Here is a 20,862-nt window from a genome sequence, read left to right on the forward strand (position 1 = left end):
TGGCTCAACCTCGGTGTTTACAATACGTATTTTCTTTCTCTTTCGCAACCCTTCTGCTTTAGCGTACACAAATCGCAAGTAAACATATCGTAATAGATTTATGAATATATGATTAAACGTACTACAAAAAAAAAAAAAAATGGATACCATAAATGGAATACAAATATAAAAAACACTTGCCAAATGGATGTTCAGAGCCAAACGTACATTACATATAGGTATAAGCATATATATATATATATAGAAAAAAAATAGGTTTTACACACACATATCGGTATATATTAGCCCTACAACTTATAAATAATATCTATCTGCCGGATTGAATTGGATTGGATTGTTCATTCAGTACAGTAAATCCGTTTTTTGGGTGCCTTCGCTGTACGCCGATGCCGACGCTGGCAGATAATCATCAACAGCCACAACTCCATCATCTACTCCTTCAGCCGCAGCCGCTGTCGCCGTGTCCTGCAGTTCGTCCTTGATGAGGCCATCGCCAATGCCGACAACACTGCCATTGCCATTGCCATTGAAGGATGCACTTCCCGCAGGACTTCCATTGCTGCTGTTGCTATTGCTGTTGCTGTTGTTGCTGTTGCTGTTGCTACTGCTGCTGTTCGGTGTTGTGTAACGCGTGACACCCAGCTGGAAAAGACTGTCCATGGGCGAGGCCTTGAGGGGCGTGTAGAAGCCCAGTGCCGTTGAGCCTGCAATTGAGTGGGGCGAGAGCAGAGATAAGAATAGCAATTAGAGTATTTTGTAAATATTTTGATTTTTTCATGACTGCTTCATTTGTGGGTTAGTACAAGAATTTTGAAGAAAAACAATAAAATACAATTCAAATTTCGAATCTGATCAGTGTTGGTGAAAAACTGTGCTTGAAATATGCATATTGGCGGTGGGAATTATTTGTGTGTGTGTATTTTTTGTGGGTGAACAAGTTGGCCAAATGGAAAACCTTTCAATTCTTCTTTTTTTTGTCACCAAAATGTACAAAAAAAAAAAAGCAACAAAAATTCAATGAGAAAGCACGACTTGAATATTAATTGAATTCCAAGTAGAAATATAATGCATAAGTATAAATATAGATTAAGTAGATCTTTCGATATTCAGGTGATAGTTACATAAAATTCAAAATACTCAAATTTCAAGCAAGAAATCGACCAGAAAAAAGAGGTGAATATATAAATTGTACAATATTGGTACATTTGTACTACACAAATGGCAACCCTGTGTGTGCGTGTGTGTGTGTATGAGTGTGTGTGTGTGTTTCTAATTGGGATTGGTGGGGGGGTTAGTTACCTTAGAAATTAATATGAATTGGCGATTAGTTTTGGTTTTTGGATATTGTTAGGCTTCAGCAGTGTTGCTAACCAACACCGAAAGTATTGAACAGTGTTGTCAACGAACAGCAGCGGTGCATATACTATATACTATATAGATTTGGTGGTGGTGGTTAGAGTTGCCTCCTTCATCAGCTTCAGGCCGAGTGAGAGAGAGAGATAGCGAGCTCTTGTTCTTGTTTGCCTTTTCAGTTTAGTTTTGGATTTTCTCTTGGGTTTCATTATACATATATATATATATATATATATATACATATATATGTATATTATGATATTATGGTTATAGATTGTATTTATTATATAGATATTATTTCAAAGTATTTTGCTTAGATTTGTCTTTTATTAGATTTTAAATAATATCTGCAAAAGAAATTAGTAAAAACACAAGAAAGAAAACAAAAAAAGGTGGAGAAAACAAGAATACAAAAGTTTAAATGAAAATCGCATTTTGTTGAATTGCTTATAGTATGCGTAGATATATATATATACATATATATATATAGATAGTTAAATACATATACATATAAAGTGAAGGTGAAAGTGTTTATTTTAAGGTAGCTTAGAAGAAGAGCAACAGTTAGTTATACATGGAAGAAAACCTTAACCGAATACAATACGAAACGTGCAACGCTAAGGGGTTAATAAATACGTAAATTATGCTTTCCAAAAAAACAAATAAATAAAAAATAAAACAAAAAAATATGTAGTCTACACGAAACCGAACACAAACACGCAAATTAACATTTGAAATCTAGCTTAACTGCACTAAATACTTGAGGAGCAGCCAAGTTAATGCATCAAATGATTCAGTGTTGCCAGATCGTTGCCAAAACGCGAGTACAACAATAAACGAATGAATTAATTGAATGAATATATGACTTGTGGTTTAATTAACGAGTATTTACACGAGTTGCAACCCTGCAACTACTTTCAAATCCAATTCATAAACAGAGACAGTGAGAGAGAGACATGCACCTGTAGCGAGTAACGGATAATAAGTAACGAGTAGGCTGCTCAAGGGTGTTGGCTCGTTAAGCGGATATACGGGAGTCTGTGTACCAGGCCTGTACCAAAGCGAGTACCGATTAACGAAATATCAAATAACGAGCAGCGAGTGAGAGCTCGCTGGCAATATGCGAGTTTCGGGTGGGATGAGATGAGAGTCTGTACCAATAGTGAGTAATGAGTAGCGAGTGTTGCAGCTAGTGAGTGGAGCCCAAAGGGTTTAAGGGGATTGGCTAGTAGTGTATAAGTGTTGTTGTTGTTGTAGCAACGAGTATCAAGTAACGAGTATTAGGTAGTTAACGAGTAACGGCTAACGAGCAGCTCGCTGGCAGTATGTGTGAGTTTGAGTTTGGGTGGGTAGTGGGGTGTACGGGAGCAGAGTCTGGGGCCTGTACCAATAGCTAGTAACATTATAAGCCAGGAACCAGAAGGCATACCAGGGGTACCAAGTACGCTCAAAAAAAAGCTTATTTGTCTTTTTGCCTACGTTTCGTTGCGAGACAGGAATATGCGAGAGTTTCAAGCAGTTCTTTTTGGTGGAGTTTCTCTGAAGCTTGGAGCGGATCCGCGACGGTTCCGATTCTGATTCTGGTTGTGTGTGTATATTTTGTTTTTTTTCTTATATGGTTTCGCATTAGACATAGTAGAGCGTGTTGCCTGGAATGCGTGCCTGCAGCAGTGCTGTGGATGCGTTGGGTAGCGATAGCGACGACGACGTGGTCGACAAATGGGTGGCTATGGGCAGACTGGCGCGACGGCGACTCAACGAGCCAATGCCAACAATGTTCATCCTGTTGCTGCAGGCTATTGTTGTTGTTGTTGTTGTTGTAACAGTTGTTGTTGTTGCTGGTGTTTGATATTTACTCAGATGCTGTTGATGTTGTTGTTGAGATTGCTTGGAATGCGAGAAGGAGGCAGCTTTGCGCTTGGCTGGTGGATGCGATTGCCGTGGCTTTGGTGGCAGCACCGGGAGGGCATCATCATTATTATCGTGTTGCAAGAAGCAGGCATATTGTGGCTTCAATAGAACCGACGGTCTACGACGTTGACTTGGCGCAGCTGCGTCGGGTAGGAGCAGTTGGAGCGGCTTCAGCTGTGATTGCTTCTGCTTCTGCTGCTGTTGTGGTTGCTGCTGCTGTTGTTGGGCTTCCAGTTGATCCTGCTGTTGCTGTTGTTGTTGCTGTTGTCGTTGTTGTTGTTGCAAAATAATACCCCTCCCTAAACTTGGGTAATCTGCAAATATGCATGATGCTTAATTGAAAGCCGGACAGCGGTGCGTAATTTGGTTGGACACAGGTGGCAAGTGGCTAGTGGCAAAGGTCATGGGTCACATAGGTCAGGGCCGGAGCTTTAGATAGCATTATAATATAGTTTGAGTGGGGGGCGGCAGCGGCAAGGTGGTGGGGGTTTGGGGGTGAGCTTTGGTGTGGGGCGATTGCTGGCTGACTGGCTGACTGCTTGAGTACACATCCTGTACCCACCTGATGAGCTGAATTAAGTTGCGAAAGCTTTTCACCAACTGTTTGCCAGGTGGCAACGCTAATTGCCAGTACTGCTGCAGCATTGGCCAGCAGCTGCAGCAGAAGCGGCAGCAGCAGCAGCAGTCGTTCCTGCCCCTAGTTTTGGTTGTTGGATTCAAGACAGAGACGGAGACGGCCGGAATAATTGTGGCACTGGTTGTGGCAGTGACATTGGCAGTGGCACTGTCAGTGTCAGTGGCTGAGGCTGTGGTATTAGCAGCGGCAACATCGACAACATTGGCGCTGTGCTTAATCGCTATGTTAACTGTAACAGTGGCGTTCTCTGTAAAGTGCAGCAGATATTGTTATTGTCTGGCAACTCTGTGCATGCAATATGCAATTGATTCGTTTTTGATATGTGTATGTGTGTGTGTGTGTGCGTGTGCTTGATTATGTTATTTGTTATCGATGATCTGGCAACGCTGCAAGGCATTCAATATGCAATTTGACTATATTTTAAACATATATTGAACATGTATATAGATATATAGCTTCGGTAATCTGTTGAAATGCTGTCTGGCAACATTATGCTGCTGGGCATGCAATTTGCAGTTATCTATTTTATGTGTATGTGTGTGTGTGTTGTGTTCATGTTTTGTTGACGTTAAGTGTAACGGTTACATTTTCTGTTGAGTGCATAGATTTGTATTCCTGCAGCGCATGCTATTCCAATTGGAGAGTGTGTGTGTGTGTGTGTGTGTGTGTAAGGAAATAGGTGTGCGTGCGTGTGTGTGTATGTGTGATAATGGGGATTGATCTCTAAGTCCCCCGCACAGGTGGCGCTAATAAGTGTGTGTTTAAAAACTCAAAGAGCACAGCACTACACGACAACAAATATTAAACACATTATTGAATGTAGAAGAAAGACAGAAGACAGAGATCAAGACAGGCACAGACAGAGATAGAAAGTGAGAGAGATTGAGAGAGAGAAAGACAGTGTGAAGAAGAAAGAAGAGAGGCTGGCTGTGTGGCAGGCAAAAAGAACGGCAAATATAAAAACAACAAAAAACGACAACAAAAAAAAACATGCAAAGGCAGGGTTGCCACACTTACCTAACGGTAAATTTCCCAGCATTCCGCTAGTTGCTGACGCTTTATGCGACGCCGGTGCTGCTGCTGCTGTTGATGTCGACGTCGACGTCGATGCTGGAAGCTCAATTATCTCATCAACTGTCACATGATGATGATGTTGCTGCTGCTGTTGTTGTTGCTGCTGTTGTTGTTGGTGTTGCAGCATGAGATGCTCCTCGTAGAGCAGCTGATGATGTTTATTAACATTGCCATAGGGATCGGCATACGGTGGGTCGTCAACGTTGTTAGGTGTCTGCGATGCCTCGGAGGGATATTCGAACGTTGACGTTAATGTATCGTTAAATTGTACGCGGAACTGTGGAAAAGAACAACAACAAAAACAATAAAATACAAGCCGATATCTGTCACATTGATGAAACGCACCCGAACAAAAAGAAAAGGAACAAAAAAAAAAAACAGCTACAAAACCCAACTTAAGTCACATTTAATGTATTTTGATAAATAGCGACGGCATAAATAAATAAGTAATAAGATAACGCACAAGGAAATTAACTAATACAAAAAAAAAAACTCGTAAAAGCAAACATTACCGACTCTGGGCATACCCTGCACAGCCGATTAACAGCATGTTAAACCAGAACCGTTTAATCTACGCAGATTATGTGAATGCTTCTTCTTGCTCTTCTGCTCTCGCGAACGCATCAAGATAGAGCAAAGAGTGAGTGAGAGGGAGAGGGCAACAACAACAACAAAGGCAAATGAAAGTGGAGCTCAAGAAACAAATAATCATCCGCTTCTTGCTGCCCTTAATTCAAGCGCGCAACAAAAATATAACAAAAGCATAAATACAAAAGACGACAAAAAGAAAAACAAAACAAATGAAATTCTGACCCTGCGGAGTAGTGAAATAATTGCCGTTAATTGTTTCGCATCAGTTTTATTTTCACAAGTTTTTTTTTTTTTTTTTTGTCGCAGCCGCAATTTTTAATGCTGCCTAAAAGTGAAATGTGGGCCAATATGTTGCGACAGCAATTAAATACCCAAAGAGACCGTCCAAAAATAAACAAAAAAACAATTACTAGCGGATATACCCCGTTAACAATAGCTGTTGGTATATTAACATTTTGTTTTCTGCTACGATAATCGTTGCATTTGAAGAAATCTCAATTCTCCGCTTATGTGAAATATAAATATATATATAGAGAGAGAGAATTATGTAGTTCAAATGGTTGCCTTAAATTGGTCAAGCATAGCAGCAGCATGGAACACAAAATTGATATCTTGTTGAATTGATAAGAGGCGCGTTTTGTTTGCTTGTTACAATGCCACAAAACTCTTTGAATGTTCAAAAAGTCGCCGCCAAGCGCTGCTAACAATCAATTTGTAATTCACCCCCCGTCCTCCCTGCACACACAAACACACCACTACTATATTCAACAACTAATCTTATCTTATCCTTTGCAAACAAAAATATACAACAAAAAAAAAAAGCCAAAAAACCACACCAAAAGAAAAAAGAACCCACACTATCTGCTGCGGGCAAGAATTTCTAATATCTGATTTCTGATTCCTGTGCGACATTAGTCATGGGTTCGTTCTAGTTATACGTACTACAGTAAAATTGATACTATATATTTGTGTGTGTGTGTGTGAGTTAAATGAAATTTAGTTAGTCATACGAAGCAGTTGCGAGTTCCTGGTATTTACATTCATTCGTTCATTTCCGCATTACGGTATTTTCAGGGCCAACAACAAATGAAAATGGAAATGAAATGAAATATCTGCTCTGAAAATAGTGATATGTTTGCTCATTTTATTGGCTACTACAGAAGTTGTCCAGAATATTGGCTAGATAGATAGATCTGTAATGAAGATTACCACAACAGCGAATCAAATCTGACCAAGATGTTAATTAATCCATCGACAGCAGTCTTAAGATGCGCTTACAAGATATTCCCCCAATAAGATAAGATCAGAATAGGAATAAGAATACTCACCGATGAATCTTTGGGTTTCTGTCGTATGCTGGACTTGCCATCGATCACAATATTGGCGTTCTCGAACTCCACGTCGCATGGTGAGGGCGGGCACATTGAGTAGTCATCGTAGTCGGTGTCTGTCGATGTCTCCACCGAAAGGTCGCCCAGCAACACGAAGCCCGGCTCATTTGGCTGCACAAAAAAAAAAAAATAAATAAAAATTTGAAGTGAAAATGGTTATACGGGAAAAGTGAAAACGAACCAGCGAATGAACCAGCGAGACTGATTCATTCAAATTTCTTATAAGAAAAATGATCAAGGAGAAGGAGTTGAGCAGGGGGTGGGGTGGACTGGGGTGGTTATTTCGAGGTCGCTCTGAATCACAGCTGTCCCATTTCTCGCCATATCAGACGCAGAACGGCAAATGTATGTATGTATGTATATATAATAATATATATATATATATATATATATGTGTGTGTGTGTGGAACAACAAGAGATAATAAGCTTCAGGCAGAGATAAAAGAAATAAATAAAGAAATACATACTTATGTACATATTTACATGTACATATATAATGTATATACATACATAAAGAGACCAACAAGAACAACATAAGGCATAAAGCAAAAGCCAACAAAATTGAACGTCGAAAAAGAATTGACAAAATTGAGTTCAGCACACAAAAGCAACAAAAAAAACCAACAAAAAAAAGCACTAAAACGGGTTTAACAAGCAAGAGTGTGTGAGAGCGACAGAGCGAGCAGTCGCATGGCTTGCACGCAACAGAATAACGAGCGAAAGCGAGAGAGAGAGAGAGAGCGAGAGAGATCAACGCTTTTTATTCAACACTGACTCTCTTTATACAAAACAGCTGTGCAGCCAAATGGATGGTAGCTTGTTGCCCATTGCCAGTGACAACAACAACAAACCAGAACTCACCACAGCTCCAATCCCGCTCTCCTCCTCCCTGCGTAAGTCATAATATATCTGTCTGCTTTACCCTATGCATGCATGCATGTATGTACGTATGTGTATATGTATGCATGTGTGTATGTATTTATGTATGTATGTATGTGTGCATGTACAGGCATATGTAGCAGCAGGAAGCAAAAAAGAACAAGCAGAGAAAATATCGTAATATGTATACATGCTATGTACACACACACATATATATATATATATATGTATGAGAACTGGTTTTCGCAATGCAATCGCAGTAGGAACGTTGCCATAATGAAAAATGAGGAAGAATTTGCTAATCGCAGTGCATCCATATCCAACACGGGCAATACATATGCATGTATGTAATACACATACACACATGTACACACCCTTAGCCTTAAATGATTTGCATAATTTTGCATTGATCGATTTGGGTATATACCATGAGCAAGTCAAGCTTGAAATTGTTACTCATTTTAATTGCATGGCTATATTTAGAAGGTCATTCGGGAGAGCTGCGCTTCAGCATTACGCATAACACACACAATCGCAAAAAAAATTAATAAATACAGTTATTTGGAGGCTTAAGGATTCCAGTCTGATTATTTACTGCTTTTCATATTTATTTCGTTGCTTTTGTTGAACTCTTTTCACAAATTTGCAGTTTCTCTCTAACTCGCTCTCTCTCTCTCTCTCTCCCTTATTTCCTATTTGTTTATATGACAATGAAAAAGCACAAGCAAAATGAGTGTGCGAGTGTGTGTGTGTGTGTAAGGGGCGATTTAAAACAGAAGAAACATACAAATTCATACAGAATATAAGCATGAATAATGCGCAACGGCGCCACACATTCCGACTGCTGCAGTCTGATAAGACTTGACAATAAAAAAAAAACACAGCTGTCCATGGTAAATAGGGGGGAGGGGGGAGGTGGGTGGGTGATAAGTTGGGGGGTGGATTAGTAGATTGTGTGCACAAGTCATAACTCACCTTTGGCAATTCCCGTTTCCGTCTGTAGATCACACCATCGCTTTCAATATAATCGGGCACCTCCTTGCTGCTCTTGGAAAAGTTGAACACCATCGAGGTGTTGTTGTCCGTATGCATTGAACTGATGCTGGAATTGGAAATGTTGTTGCCAATGTAGCTGCTGCTGCTGCTGTTGATGCTGCTGCTGCTGGCGCCACCTGTTGTCGGTTGTCGTCTCTTGCGCAACGGCCAAATTGGCGAAATTCCAGCGTTTGTTGCTGCTGCTGATGATGCTGCATCCGTTTCGCTAACATTCTTATTGTTGGTGTTTATCACGGTGTCGAGACTAGTGCCACTGGTAGTTGTGGTCGTGGTGGCAGCAACTGCCGCAGCAGCAGCGGCATCTGCGGCCAATGCTGTTGATTTTTTCATTTCATTAATGCGATTCTTTTCAATTTCGCGACTGGTAAGCGGCGTTCCACAACTGGAATTATTGGAATTATTCAGTAGCGGCCTGATGACACCAATTTGTTTACGACTGCTGGAATTGATGCTGCTGCTGCTGTTGCTGCTGCTACTGCTGCTGCTGGAAACGTGCGCGTTCTCTTGCAGGGCGGCAACAAATGAACGCTGCTGGACTACGCCGCTGACGCCGACGCCTCCTGCTACTGCCGCCGCCGCCGCTGCTGCTGCTGCTGCTGCCGCCTCATCGTATGGCGGCGGTGGCTGCGCTGCGAGCGCTTTTAACTTATCGCCGCCTGCCGCGCCCAATTTATCGCCATTGCAAACAGCGTCGCCGCCGTCGACGTCATTGCCTTCGTCGCCGTCGTCGTCGCCTTCGATGTTGTCGTTGTTGTCATCGTTGTTTTCTTCTTCTTTTTCGTTTTCGACTTGCGATCGTTTATCGCTGCTGCTGCTGCTGACTAAGCAGCGCTGACTGTTTTCACCACCCACCACAACGGCGACGGCGGCGTCAACTGTTGGCGATTCCACCAGCTGCATGCGTTCCAGCATTTTGCCAAGATTCGTCACTGGCGAATCAAACGGAATGGAATGTGCAGCAGCGCCAACATCCACCAGCTGACGGGGTATTATGTCTGGAACATGCGAATTGGAATTCAATAAACGCGGCTGCTGCTTAGGCGTCGACGCAGCAAAGCCTGGTAGCTGCTGCTGCTGCTGTTGTTGTTGTTGTTCTCTTTTACTGTTAGTGCTGCTGTTAGTGTTACAGTTAGTGTTAATTGGCTTTTGCTCCTTGATGATCGATTTGTAATTGGCAACCTTGCTGGCAACGCCGCCAATGCCGTTGCTCCGCTGCGCTATGCGCGGTCGCCGATTGGCGCTTGCCTCAAACATTTTCAGTGTTTGCTTCACCAAATCGGGCGGTGGGCGTTCTGTGTCATCAATTATGGAGGTTAGCCGCTTGGGGGGCGTGGCATCTGTGCCGCTATGCAGGCGTTCGCGTGCATTACTAATTTTATCCTCAATGCTGACAGAGGCAGCGACTGCGCTACTGCTGTTGTTGCTGCTGCTGCTACTGCTAGCTGCGTTGACTGCTGCAGTAGTTGCAGTCGCTGCTTGATAGCTGTGGGCGCGCTGACTTTGGGTATTCCAGGGTGATTTTTCGCAGAGCAGCGCTTCGACGGAGCGGGCGCGTTTCATAACCTCATTGCCACGCTTAAAATGGCGCGCACGCAGCATTGCAGTACCGTTAGACGGCGCAGACGAAGGCTGCTGCTGCGTCGAATTTTGGGTTTGCTGCAGCTGCTGTTGCTGCTGCTGCACGCTTTTGATGTAACCGCTGCCCGTGGTGGCTATTGATGCCGGCTTGCCGCCTGCTATTGGCGGCGGTGTTGCAGTCGCAGCGCGAATTGGTGCCGCAATTGGAACTGCAACTGGAATTGCAACTGCAGCGTCGCCGTCGACGTCAGCGTCAGCATCGTCATCGTCATCATCGTTGCGATCGAGCAGCGTATTTAGGCTGGTGGAACGACGCAGTCGCTGCTGTTTTTGGCTCAAGAGCTGACTGGGCGTTTCGCAGCGCAGCGCCAGATTTAGGTAGCGGCAGCGCAGCTTTGATACAATTCCAGGGCCATAGCTGAGATCCTCCTGGGCGACGCCGCTGACGTCGACGTCAACATCAACGTTTAACTGTTGTTGTTCGCTCTTCATTTGCAGATGATGATGATGTTGATGAGGATGATGATGATGATGGCGATGTTGGCCATTTTGTGTGTTTGTTGTTGTCTTTTTCATTTCTTTCATGGCGACCATTGTCGTTTTTACCGCTACTTTTGTGGGCGACGCGTTGGCCGTTTGGCGTTCCAATTGTTGTTGTTGTTGCTGCTGCTGCTGTTGTTGTTGATTTATAATAAACTTGTTGCTTTGCAATTTATCAGATATTTTCGATTTGGAATTTTTATCAATATTCGTTAATATTGCTGGTGTTGGGTTTGTGTATTGAATTTGCGCTGCATCAGCAGTGGCCTTCTGGCCCTGTTTGCATTTCGTTTGCAACTGATTTGCTGACGACGACGACGACGACGAAGTCGTCGTTTGTTTCACATTTGCGCCGCCGCCTGTCGCTGTTAATGCTCCAGTTGTTGTTGTCGGCGCTGTCGCTGTGCCAGTTTCAACTTCACCACTGCCGCGAGAGCGCACACTCAAATTCACCATGGCCATTGCGCCGCTATTTAACTCAACGTCACGCTCTCCGCACGTTCGTTCTCTCACGCTCAAGCTCTCTCTCTCACGCTCTCTCTCTCTGGTATCCAAATTTAGAATCTCTTGCTCCTTGCCAGTTGATTGACTTCTTGTGTTAAATAAACTTGATCGCTGCTTTGGTATTGGTGCATTGCCAGCAGTTGTTGTTGTTGTTGCTGCTGCTGTTGCTGCTGCTGCTGCTGTTTCTGTTGAAAAGGCCGTGGTGGCTAAGTCTTTGCCTTGCTGTGTACTTTGGGCTGTTGCTGTTGTTGCCAGAAGCGTCTGATGACCTCCAGCTTCAATAAAACATTTCTCAGACTTTTCCTCTGTTGGTGAAGTCTTAAATGCCGCCGCTTGCTGTTGTTGTTGTGTTTGGCTTACATTTCGTTTCACATGCTGCTGCTGTTGTTGTTGTTGTTGTTGACTAGTTATTGTTGCGGTTGCGCTGGCATCAGTCGCACCTGAATCTGCAAATAAAAGTTTTGGCGTATATATTTATATATATATATATATACACATATAAGACACACAAAAAAAAAAACAAACAAAAAAAATACGCACAAAACAGTGCGAAATGCTTAAGCGGTGAAAATAGTCTGTGTCTTTTGTTCTTTCAGCTGCGACGGCAAAAACAGGGCACATATATAGATACATATATATTTATGGCATTGGGCATGACATTGAATTTCCTGTTCAATTATCTATTGATAACATTTGATAAGAGCAGAGCAATAGCTGAAAACAAAGCAGTTCTCAGTTCTCGTCGATTGGCATTACTCATTACTGAACTAACTGTAACTGCAACTGTAACTGTAAACAAACAAACAGCTGTCAATGGACATAATTTGTTGTTTGTTTATTGCAAGCTGTTTAGCTATTAACTTGACTAATTAGACGTCGTCAATCAGCTGCAGCTAACACATGTTTCTCTCCCTTTTCAAGTTGTTTGCATATGCGAATCAATTTCATGAATCGATATCGATACCCCTGTCTCTCTCTCTCTCTCTCTCTGTATACTTACATACAGACATCTGGTTACCTGTTCTGATTGGAATCCAATACGAATACCAATGTTGTCCTCTCTTCGTGTTACTCATATCGGTTTATCGATTTTGAAATCAGTAACACGTTCACTTATCGAGCTGTATTTCAAAATTAAAACACAAAAAATCGTACCCAAAATGATGCACATAATAATAGTCGAAGAATAAGTAAATAATAATTGTGGAAGAATAAATAAAATGTTGTCTTCTTCTGCTTGCTTTGGTTATGTTTTACCTGCAGGTTCAGTGAAAGCCAGACAACTGCTGCTGCTGCTACTATCAGCTGCCATGGACGTTGTTGCTGATTTTGTTGTTGTTGTTGTTATTGTTGGCGATGACAGGGAGCTGGGGGAGGTGGCGCTGGTGGGAGATGTGGCATTGGCTGTCGCTGCATTCGTTCGTGCCACATTTGTTTTGCGTCGGTGTATCAAATCCTTTTTCCACTGCGGCATATCCGGCAGGAATCCAGCACTGCTGCCCAACGGTGTCGTTGCCGGTGAGCCACCACCACACTCAGCTCCAGCTGCAGTTCCAGTTCCAGCGCCAGTTGCAGCCACAGCTAAAATTCCAGCATCCGCTGTTAAATGCAATGAGGAACGCTGCCTTTGGGCCTCGGAAGACATTTTTGGCTAATTGTGTAGCGGCTGCAATTGCAAATTGCATTCGGCATTAGTTATGTGGCATGTGGCATGTACCAATCAATGCTCAACCGAACCACTACAACCAACTGACGTCTTAACCCAGACGCGTCAGCAAAGAGACTGACTGACAAACGTAGCTTTAACCAAATACCAACTACTACCGACCACACATAAGCCCCCCAAACCCCCAAATTGGGGGTGCGGGTCGAAATAATGCATTTTTCATAGCTGACTTCCGGATACTCTGCTTCTCGAGGTCTCCATATGGTAATCATCACATTAACGTTTAATTATTATGAGGAAAATTCTGATCTAAAGACAAAACTCTGTAAAACTCTGTCACTATAATTATGAATTGTTATAAAAATCGAAGAAAAAAATATTAATTGGTAACTTTGTCTTAAAATGTAATCTATAAAAAAATTAACAGATATTTATTTTGAACAAAACAAAAATAATTGAGGAATTTATTTGACTTATACATCAATCAATCCTCTAAAGATGTACTATAATCTTTAAATAAAATTTATTTAATTTTTTTTATTTATATATTTTACTGTTATTTTCTTATAGATTGAATTCAGTATTATGATCGAAGACAATTCAAGTTGAGCAATATTTCCATTTGCAGGGCATGCAAAAGTCGACTTGAACGTTTCTTATTCACCCTTTTTTTTATATTTTTGTTAATTGGATTAACTGTTTTCTTTAAAAAAAAAAACGAAAGAAACCTCAATATTTGTTCATTGTGTAAAAAAAAAAAACAAAAGCACACGCACACTCGCACACATAAATGAAGAATATGCTAAAAAATATGATGATCAAAAAATGCAAGTGATTTACTTTTAATTTCGTTCGTTTTGTTTTGTTTTGTTTGCTTCTCTCTATTTCGTTGGCGGATAATGATCGAGAGTAAGCAGGATCGCAGCAGGCAGACAAGTGCAAGCGTGAAAGGAGTGGAGAGAGACAGAGAGAGAGAAAGGTAGAGGGGGGAGGGGGGCAAAGTGAGTTGCACAAGTGTCAAATTGAGAGCTCAGCTTAAATAACATTTTTTTCCCATATTTTTGCTTGTGTGTATGTAAATTTTAAGGGTGCACAGCAGCGCACGGCAAGGAGGGAAAGAGGAAGGCAGAGGGGTGGGGTGGGGAGGGTGACTGCAAATTGCAGACGAAGCATAAAATAAACAAGAGACGCTGCGCTGTGCATATTATCGATTTTTACAAGCTGCAAGAACTTTTCAGCTACACACAGACACACACACACACATAAATGCCTGCATACATACATTAAATAGATACTTATGTTTGTATGGACGAGCCAGCAATTTTGCACTGAGCACCCAAGTCTGGCAACGGATTGGAAAGTATGTGTGTGTTGTGTGTGTTAAAGAAAACGAGAAAAACAAAAGCCGCACCAGAAAAAACAAAAATTATTTAGCAGCTCTTTTGGGTATTTAGGCATTGAACGAGTGTTAAATGTGCGCGAGCTGAACGGGGTATGTATAAAACTAGAGCCGGGCACTGTTTATTGACACACAGCATTAACAGTAATATAAACATTTTCGTTTTTTTTTCTATTTATTTTCGATTTTTTTTTTTTGATTTGATTGCTTACTTTTGCGTTCAATTCAAGTAGTGGGGCTTAAATTGTGTTTGTGTTGCACATATGTCGTGTAGTTAGTTGTACGCATGGATAAATTTGTATGCAGAGTTATTTGATTAAATATTCTAGATACGCGCACTTTCTTTACACCGCACACTGTCTATAATTGCAATTAAGTCGCCTTTGCCTACTCTAAAATGCTCCCAGCCACTGAACAGTGTTGGGTTGTTTTCCAATTACCTATCGACTCGACTATCGATGTTCGGCTTTCTTTCTCTCAATGTTCATCGATAGTAGTGCGATACACCACTTTCATACGCGTTGAGCTAATACTTCAAATATTTGAAGATGACGACTGATTGAATTAAGAATTTGACTGTTTCTTGGCAGTCGCAGTAAAGTTATTTGCATATAATATTAAATTTTTAAAAGCGTTATTTCAAACATGATATAAATGAGTACAGATTGTCTTAAAGTCTTCGACTATCGATTACTTAGAGACTTATCGTATCATATTTGAAAATTCCAAAACTTTACTTGCAATGCTAAACTACGTTTTTATGCAGTTTTTTTTCGGTTAGGTATTTCTCAGCTCTACTAAATTATTGTCAAAACTAAGCCAATAATTCGATTAAACCAAAACTGTCAACAGGCAGATATAAAAAACTCTTTATTTATATGTAGTAATAATAATAAACGTTATTTAAAATACTGGAATGAAATGTATTTAATATTATCACATGAAATGTGTAAAAGATTTGAACTCATTTAATTTCCAGCACCTCACCACAGGCTGGAATCACTTTTGTTTAATCTAAGAATTTAGTTGTAAACTGTGGTTCCATCACGATCGTAAATTGTTTCTTATGTTGAACATGGGACACCTCATTGATAAAGGACCTGTAAATAAAGAATATATGTATGTCTGTATATGATGCTATATAAATATTGTATAGTAGTCTTAGTAGTAGACAAAGTTGATATAAACTCACGAAATACACATAAAGTTACTTCTATGCTAAATTTCGTCCATCTTAAGCCTCTTGACTTATAAATTTGGTTAGAAATTGAGCTAGTTTTCGAACTATTTTATTTTTAAAAAAGTAAAGGCTGTTTCCATAAAAGAATAATAAAATGTCCAACTGTTGAGATGCATCAATAATAGACAATCAATTTCAATATTTATATCAATATCCCAAAATTTGACGGGTGACTCATCATTATTCAAACTAGCAGTCCACCTGTTGATCTGTCTGATCTGTCCCAAGGGAGGTATATACTCGGCATCCACGATATGCCCGTTCGATGGTGCCGGATGTCATAATTGATCTATGCACACCGGAAGCTTCCGGTTGCCGACAGGTGGATAAGCGGAACACCAGCGTCGAGGATCCGTAAAAGTGTCCGGTTTGCTTGGACAGTGTGCTGAAGAAGGAGCCATCGTCGATGCGAGCGGCCAGGTCTTCTACAAGACGCGCATCGAAACAGCCTCCGAGGCAAACCACAAGTGCCCCTTGTGCAACAAGAAGATTTCCAAGTGTTTCAAGTGTTTCGAGTGTTCCAAGTGTTCCAAGTGTTCCATATGTCGTATTTACTTATAAGGTAGAAACATCCAAGATGCATCCATTCATTTCCGTTGCGTTGTTCCTTGATTATTTCTCAGTATTTATGTTTTTATGTTGCTCATTTCCGATAAGCAAAATTATAACTACAAATAAACGAAATGGTAACGAATTTTAAATAACATACTGCTCCTTTGCCAGGGTGACATTGATGCGATCGGTGGAGACGCGTGTGGGTCGAATGGCACCAAAGAAGTCGGTGATTGGCACCTTATGCGGATCCCGTCTATATAGATCCTTGCGCACGCCCACCGTTGAGATGCAGACACGCTTCGGGCACACTTGCAACTGCAAGGCATACAAATATACATATATATATATATATACAAATATATTATTATATTACAAATTTTGTAATAACTTACGAATTCGCCAATTGTTCGCTTGCTAAATGGTAGCACTTTCTCGAGAAACTCGAGCGCATAATAAGTATACCGATCGATCATATAAACCCCAATCGAGGGATCAACATGATGCTGTCAAATCAATATACATTCATATAGAGGTTAATACGTGTCTGACAAGGATTTAGACCGAGATGTTACTTACGGATAGAGAATCCTCGCCAACCAGGCTGCTAGCCACGGCCAAAACATTGGGCGATGTGAACTTCTCATAAAGCGATGCCGCCTGGCAAGTATCCACCATGAAAAAGAGCTCGTTGTAACTGCAAAATTGGACACATAGAAAGATTAGTTAATAATTAATTATTTAAATACCCAAATTCGGCAAGTGTCACATTAATTCTTGTTTATGTTTATGCTTTGACAATAAAAACTTATCGCTCTATTTTTCGATTAACAAACCAAATGAGAAAAAACACATAAGCAACGGAGTACCCAAAAAGTTGCAATTAAAAGTTTTCCACAATTTTCGTAAGAAAAATGCCCTTTAAAATCTTGTTTGGAGCTTACCGTTTCTTTTCCCACATTTGCTGTATGCCATCAGCGAGCTCCTGGCTGGTTATCTCCTCGGAGTCTTGGAATTTGAGGAAACCATCGCCGCCATGTCCCGTCAGATAGATGAGCACATTGCTGCCGGCATCGGATAGCAGCTTCTTTGATCGTGCGGTTCCATTTTGTGTGCGACCCGTTAGCAAACGAACGAAATTCTCCACGGTCACCTCATAGCCACGATAGTCCACCTCCACATCATCCCCATACACATTGATATGCTGATTGGCATTGTTGTACACCTGACCAGGTCGCGGATTCCGTGCATTGCACGCCATATCATCGGCGATCATCAGGATTATCTGGGAGTCGGGTATACCCAGGCGCTTCACCGAACGGTAAATGGATAGCACATTGGCGACGTGACGATAGTTGAACCAGAAGCGTGACGCATCCACTAGCACCGCCCAGTTATTCGTATGTGTTGAGCGCTGGGCGGCATCCACAAAAGACTCCGGCAGCACTGAAGTCTCCTTCAAGAAACAAATAAAACAACAACAATAACAATAATAATTATAATAATAAGAGCCACTCTATGTCACTTTACTTACATGCTCAGCGTTGCAGCAGTAAATGAAGGCAAGCAGCAAGTGCAATAAAATTCCTTTCCTTAACATATTATATTATTCAACTTTAATTTTTATTTTCGTTTGCCGGCATTGAATCAAAATTGTTCCTTTGTGTGTGTGTGTGTGTGTTGAGTGACAAAAACAGCTGACATTGCTGACAGTGCTGCCAGTCTGTCATTCAACTTTCTGGCAACGCTTAACTATGACAACTAACAACAAACTTAAATGGCCAAAATTTTCATGTACATTTTTCGCAGATACAACGCCCCAATATCCACTATTTCGCCTTAAAATATACGGCACATGTGCTGAGCCTTCGAATGAATGCTGGAAATGCAGCTAAACCCGTCAATTTGGATCATAAAAAGCAAATGAAAATTGCCAATGGCGCTTCGCAACAATCCAATATGGCGTTCAAATAACGCTGGCATGTCGCACGAACAAACAAACGAACGAACGAACGAACGTACGAACGAACAGACGAATACGAAGACGAAGAGAAATGGAGCAAGAAACAGCACGTCAGCTGAAAACAGTTCGTACACACATGCTTATTGCATGTATGTATGTGTGTATGTGAGTATGTATGTGTGCATATGAACATGTATACATATATGCATGTAAAATGCTTGCATGTGGCTGTGTGCGGTACAAAATACAAAGGCATTTGGCTTTTCTCATGGCGAAACTGAAGAAAATCAACCAACAACAATAATGCTTATGAAAACTCTCCGAATTCGCCGCAAACATCTCGCAATCGCGATCACATTACTCTCTCTCTCTCTCTCTTCCCTCGCTCTCTCTCTTCTCTCGCATCTCTTTTGTGTTCTTAATGATTCTCGCTCTTTGATTCACGTGGGTTTTCAAAAAAACAACAACAACAACTGTATGCATAAATATGGGTTTGGTTTCTCTTATGCTGGGCGTGTGTATGAGTGTTTTTCACTAATTCGCAAAAGAGCTTGAGCTTTGCCGGAAGTTTTCTTTTCAGTCTTTCATCCGTTTATTGTTGTGCATTATGCCTGTACATTGATATTCGTATGTGCGTATGTATGTAGATATGTGTGTTTGTATGTATATTGTCGCTTCTGCTTTGCCTTCAGATTCATGGCTGATAGCTGCGTGGCGTTTGTCGGCCATTGCGTTTTCCCATTTTGTATTGCCTTAAGCGCTTGCACACACACACACACACACACATACAAATATGTACATATTTCGTATGTATGTGTCTGTCTGTGTGCGAGTGTATTAGTGTGGCTGTCGGAGCGCACAAAGTTTGTACATTGTGCATACACACATTCATACAGACATGCACTACATATGTACTCATTTAAGTATGTACAAACATACAAAGGTGAAATTAATCGAGTGGGCGTACTACGGAAAGCCTGCAGAAAAAGCAATTAAAAGGCGACTTTTCTTAAACTCGCACATACACAGAAACACACATACATGAACACACATACACGAACACACATACACATGCATACGTATGCATGTTCAACATGACGTATGTATGTACATATATACGTAAATATACATACATACATTAAAATGCATAAGTGCAGCAAGTTTATCGATATGTTTGGCAGCCATTGTTCTCAGTTTTACTATTTACATAATCATATTTCAAATCAAGATCATCAGTGCAAAAACAACGTATACATTGATCTCGCACAAAGCTGCATCCTTTCTTGCCAACAAATGTCCTTGACTTGATTGAAGTACATAGATGTGTACGCAATATATGTATATGCACGTATTAATCAGACGCAACAGTTGTAAAAGAGAACATAAAAGTAGGCTAATATGGGCTACGCAATGTCCTTGATTGTCAGTGTCCTTTTGACCTTGGCCCAGTCGAAAGCACATCTAAGTTATGCATTTCTGCATCATGTGTAACAAACCTACCTATTTATGTATATATATATATATATATTACATGCAACGCACGTATGTGCATAGATACATATGTTTTTGTTGCATGCAGTTGACACTTTTGACAAGGCAGCCTATTGATTTATTTTTTCCTCTCCTCCCCCCAGCAAGCGTTCAAAATAGCGATTAAGTTGGGCCCTTAACCCAGATACACCCACCCAAATACACACACACAGAGGTTACTTGCCACAACAAAAAATGGAAACGGGACTCCCTTTTGTCAATTGCAGGATGTTTGTTCCACTTCAGTTAACGTTGCCTAACACACAGAAAGAAACAGAAATAGAAACAAGCCGAGATTAAAGCGAGAGATTAGCTGACATCAGCAAATAATTTGCATTGATTTCATTCAATTCAATTTAAAATTTAAAGAAGAAGGAAAACAATAAACAAACAAACATATTCCTAATGCACTCGGTTCGGGACTTTTCGCATTTTCGCCATATTTGAAAAGAAATCCATTTCCATTTCCTCTACCATTTCCGACTAAGAAACAAAAGCAACGAAAGAACTGCAAAAGAGAGAAAGAAGAGGTGACAGAAGCAGCAGCAGCAGCAAGCAGCAGCAACAACTGTTGAAGAAAATCAGCGACAAAAGCGATATGAATAAATGAATTTGCATACGAAAAAGCACAGCGAAAAATCAGCAGCCACATCAGGCGAATCAAAGTACATGCATACTAATATTGTGAGTGCTCTTCGCAAGTCTTTAGTTTTAGTTTTAGTTTTGTTTTCAGTTTTATTGCTACCCCCAGCCGACGACGAAGCAAATATATTTGTTAGCTGTTGTCCTGGCAGGTAATAGCCAAAAAAAAAAAACGAGAGGCAGAATATACAAAACAAGTAAGCAGCATTGTTAATTTGCCGGCACCATGGTCGACTTGTGTGTACCCTACTCGCACCCTATCCATCTACCACATCTATGCATATAAGCTGCGTGAATTGTGTGTGAGTGTGTGTGTGTGCTGCTGCTGCTGCTGCTGTTCAGCAGCTAGTAACAAC

At 41.0% G+C, this 20,862-nt stretch overlaps 2 protein-coding genes across 5 annotated transcripts; both read right to left on the minus strand.

Annotated features, from left to right (window-relative positions):
* Nucleotides 1-184: 184 nt before the first annotated feature.
* Nucleotides 185-14,993, minus strand: LOC6566255 (serine-rich adhesin for platelets). Of its 4 annotated transcripts, none has more exons than XR_006246876.1 (7): nt 14,792-14,993; nt 12,772-13,180; nt 8,812-11,960; nt 6,895-7,068; nt 4,919-5,252; nt 2,833-3,578; nt 607-704 (listed from the first exon to the last, which is right to left on the minus strand). XR_006246876.1 is itself a non-coding variant. In XM_032738765.1 (6 exons), the coding sequence occupies exons 2-6, from the start codon at nt 13,157-13,159 to the stop codon at nt 343-345; spliced, it is 4,407 nt and encodes a 1,468-aa protein (XP_032594656.1). In that variant the 5' UTR covers nt 13,160-13,180; nt 14,792-14,993; the 3' UTR covers nt 185-342. The 4 variants fall into 4 exon arrangements, 2 of the variants coding, with proteins under 2 accessions (XP_032594656.1, XP_032594657.1); XR_006246875.1 differs by lacking the exon at nt 607-704 and adding an exon at nt 1,633-1,700; XM_032738765.1 differs by lacking the exon at nt 2,833-3,578 and having other exon boundaries at nt 185-704.
* Nucleotides 14,994-15,405: 412 nt separating this feature from the next.
* LOC6566379 (putative GPI-anchor transamidase) lies at nt 15,406-18,052 on the minus strand. Its single transcript, XM_001992038.3, has 6 exons — nt 17,906-18,052; nt 17,316-17,827; nt 16,951-17,068; nt 16,767-16,877; nt 16,529-16,689; nt 15,406-15,679 (listed from the first exon to the last, which is right to left on the minus strand). Exons 1-6 carry the CDS (start codon nt 17,969-17,971, stop codon nt 15,589-15,591), a joined length of 1,059 nt encoding a protein of 352 aa, XP_001992074.2. The 5' UTR covers nt 17,972-18,052; the 3' UTR covers nt 15,406-15,588.
* Nucleotides 18,053-20,862: the final 2,810 nt, after the last annotated feature.

Source organism: Drosophila grimshawi, unplaced genomic scaffold (assembly GCF_018153295.1).
Source record: "Drosophila grimshawi isolate 15287-2541.00 unplaced genomic scaffold, ASM1815329v1 contig_848, whole genome shotgun sequence".
NCBI lineage: Eukaryota > Metazoa > Arthropoda > Insecta > Diptera > Drosophilidae > Drosophila > Drosophila grimshawi.

Coding starts and splice junctions, on each gene's coding strand:
- LOC6566255 (XM_032738765.1), bottom strand. CDS start 13,159: ATGTCTTCCGAGGCCCAAAGGCAGCGTTCCTCATTGCATTTAACAGCG. Junction 7,069..8,811: donor GGAAACGGGAATTGCCAAAG/GTGAGTTATGAC, acceptor TTTTTTGTGCAG/CCAAATGAGCCGGGCTTCGT. Junction 5,253..6,894: donor AGAAACCCAAAGATTCATCG/GTGAGTATTCTT, acceptor TCTTTTCCACAG/TTCCGCGTACAATTTAACGA.
- LOC6566379 (XM_001992038.3), bottom strand. CDS start 17,971: ATGTTAAGGAAAGGAATTTTATTGCACTTGCTGCTTGCCTTCATTTAC. Junction 17,069..17,315: donor CAAATGTGGGAAAAGAAACG/GTAAGCTCCAAA, acceptor CCAATTTTGCAG/TTACAACGAGCTCTTTTTCA. Junction 16,690..16,766: donor AGCGAACAATTGGCGAATTC/GTAAGTTATTAC, acceptor TATGCCTTGCAG/TTGCAAGTGTGCCCGAAGCG.